General features: G+C 62.6%; 1 protein-coding gene across 1 annotated transcript in view; it reads right to left on the bottom strand.

The window, feature by feature from the left end:
* Nucleotides 1–52: 52 nt before the first annotated feature.
* AK1 (adenylate kinase 1) overlaps nt 53–968 on the bottom strand; it is a 4540-nt gene continuing 3624 nt past the window's right edge. Inside the window, exons 5-6 of the mRNA XM_010000554.1 lie at nt 427–609; nt 53–118 (exon numbers count right to left, since the gene is read on the bottom strand). Coding sequence (XP_009998856.1) covers nt 53–118; nt 427–609 — 249 coding nt within the window. The remainder of the gene's footprint in view (nt 119–426; nt 610–968) is intronic.

Here is a 968-nt window from a genome sequence, read left to right as displayed (position 1 = left end):
GAGAAGGCGGCTTCCGCTGTCTCGGCCGGGGGGGGAGCGGGGCTGGGGTCGGCTAGAGGCTGTCGAGGTGGGAGCAGACCTGCTGGAAAACCTCCTCCACGGAGCCCTCGGCGTTGAGCTGGGTGCAGAGGGGTTAGCGGGGGGGGGGACATCCCAAGGGATGGTGTGACCAGAGCTCTTCCAGGGGGTGGGATTTAGCCACGGGTGTAGAGATCGGAGCCAAGTTAGGGAAAAGGGGTGTGGGGATTTCCTTGGAGATGGGAACTGGAGGGTCCAGCTGGCTCCGAGGGGTTGAGCCCAACCCAAACAAGCTAGGATTAAGTTTTCCCCCTGCTTCCCTCATCATCCCCATCCATCCCTTCCCCTCTCCTGGCAGCACATCTGCCTCCAGCTGCAGGGATGGCCCTGCCCCACGTCCCCTCTTACCTGGCGGACGATTCCTCTGCTCTTGTAGAAGGCAATGACAGGCTCAGTGGCCTTGTAGTAGGTCTCCAGGCGCTTCTTGATGGTCTCCTCGTTGTCGTCCACCCGCCCGCTGGTCTCGCCTCTCTTCAGCAGCCGCTTCACCATCGTCTCCTTCCCGGAGAGCAGCAGCGTCGGGGGGGCGATCTGTGGGGAGGGGGACACACGGCTGTCACCATGCCGAGCCACCCTGGGTCTGGTTTGGGGTGGGGAGGTGGTGGCAGTGGACATGGGGGTCACAGATGTCCCCATGTCATCCTGTGCCTCCCCTTCACGTGGGTCTGGGGGCTATAGGGGCACTGCTGGGTACAGGGACACCATGGTCAAGCCCTGGCTTTGCTATCACCATCACACCAGCACTCTGGTCACCCTCTGTCAGCCTGAGGACACCCTGGAAAGATGTCCCACCCGCTGCACCCTGGGTGTGGGCTGTCCTCGAGGCAGGGGGACCTGCTGGCTGAGACAGTGCCCAGTTTAGATCCTGATGGGACAGGATCTTCAGCAGG

The sequence above is a fragment of the Chaetura pelagica genome, unplaced genomic scaffold (assembly GCF_000747805.2).
Source record: "Chaetura pelagica isolate M959 unplaced genomic scaffold, ChaPel_1.0 scaffold591, whole genome shotgun sequence".
Taxonomy (NCBI): Eukaryota; Metazoa; Chordata; class Aves; order Apodiformes; family Apodidae; genus Chaetura; species Chaetura pelagica.
Note: the sequence above shows the minus strand (reverse complement) of the source record. Positions and strands in the feature narration are given on the sequence as shown.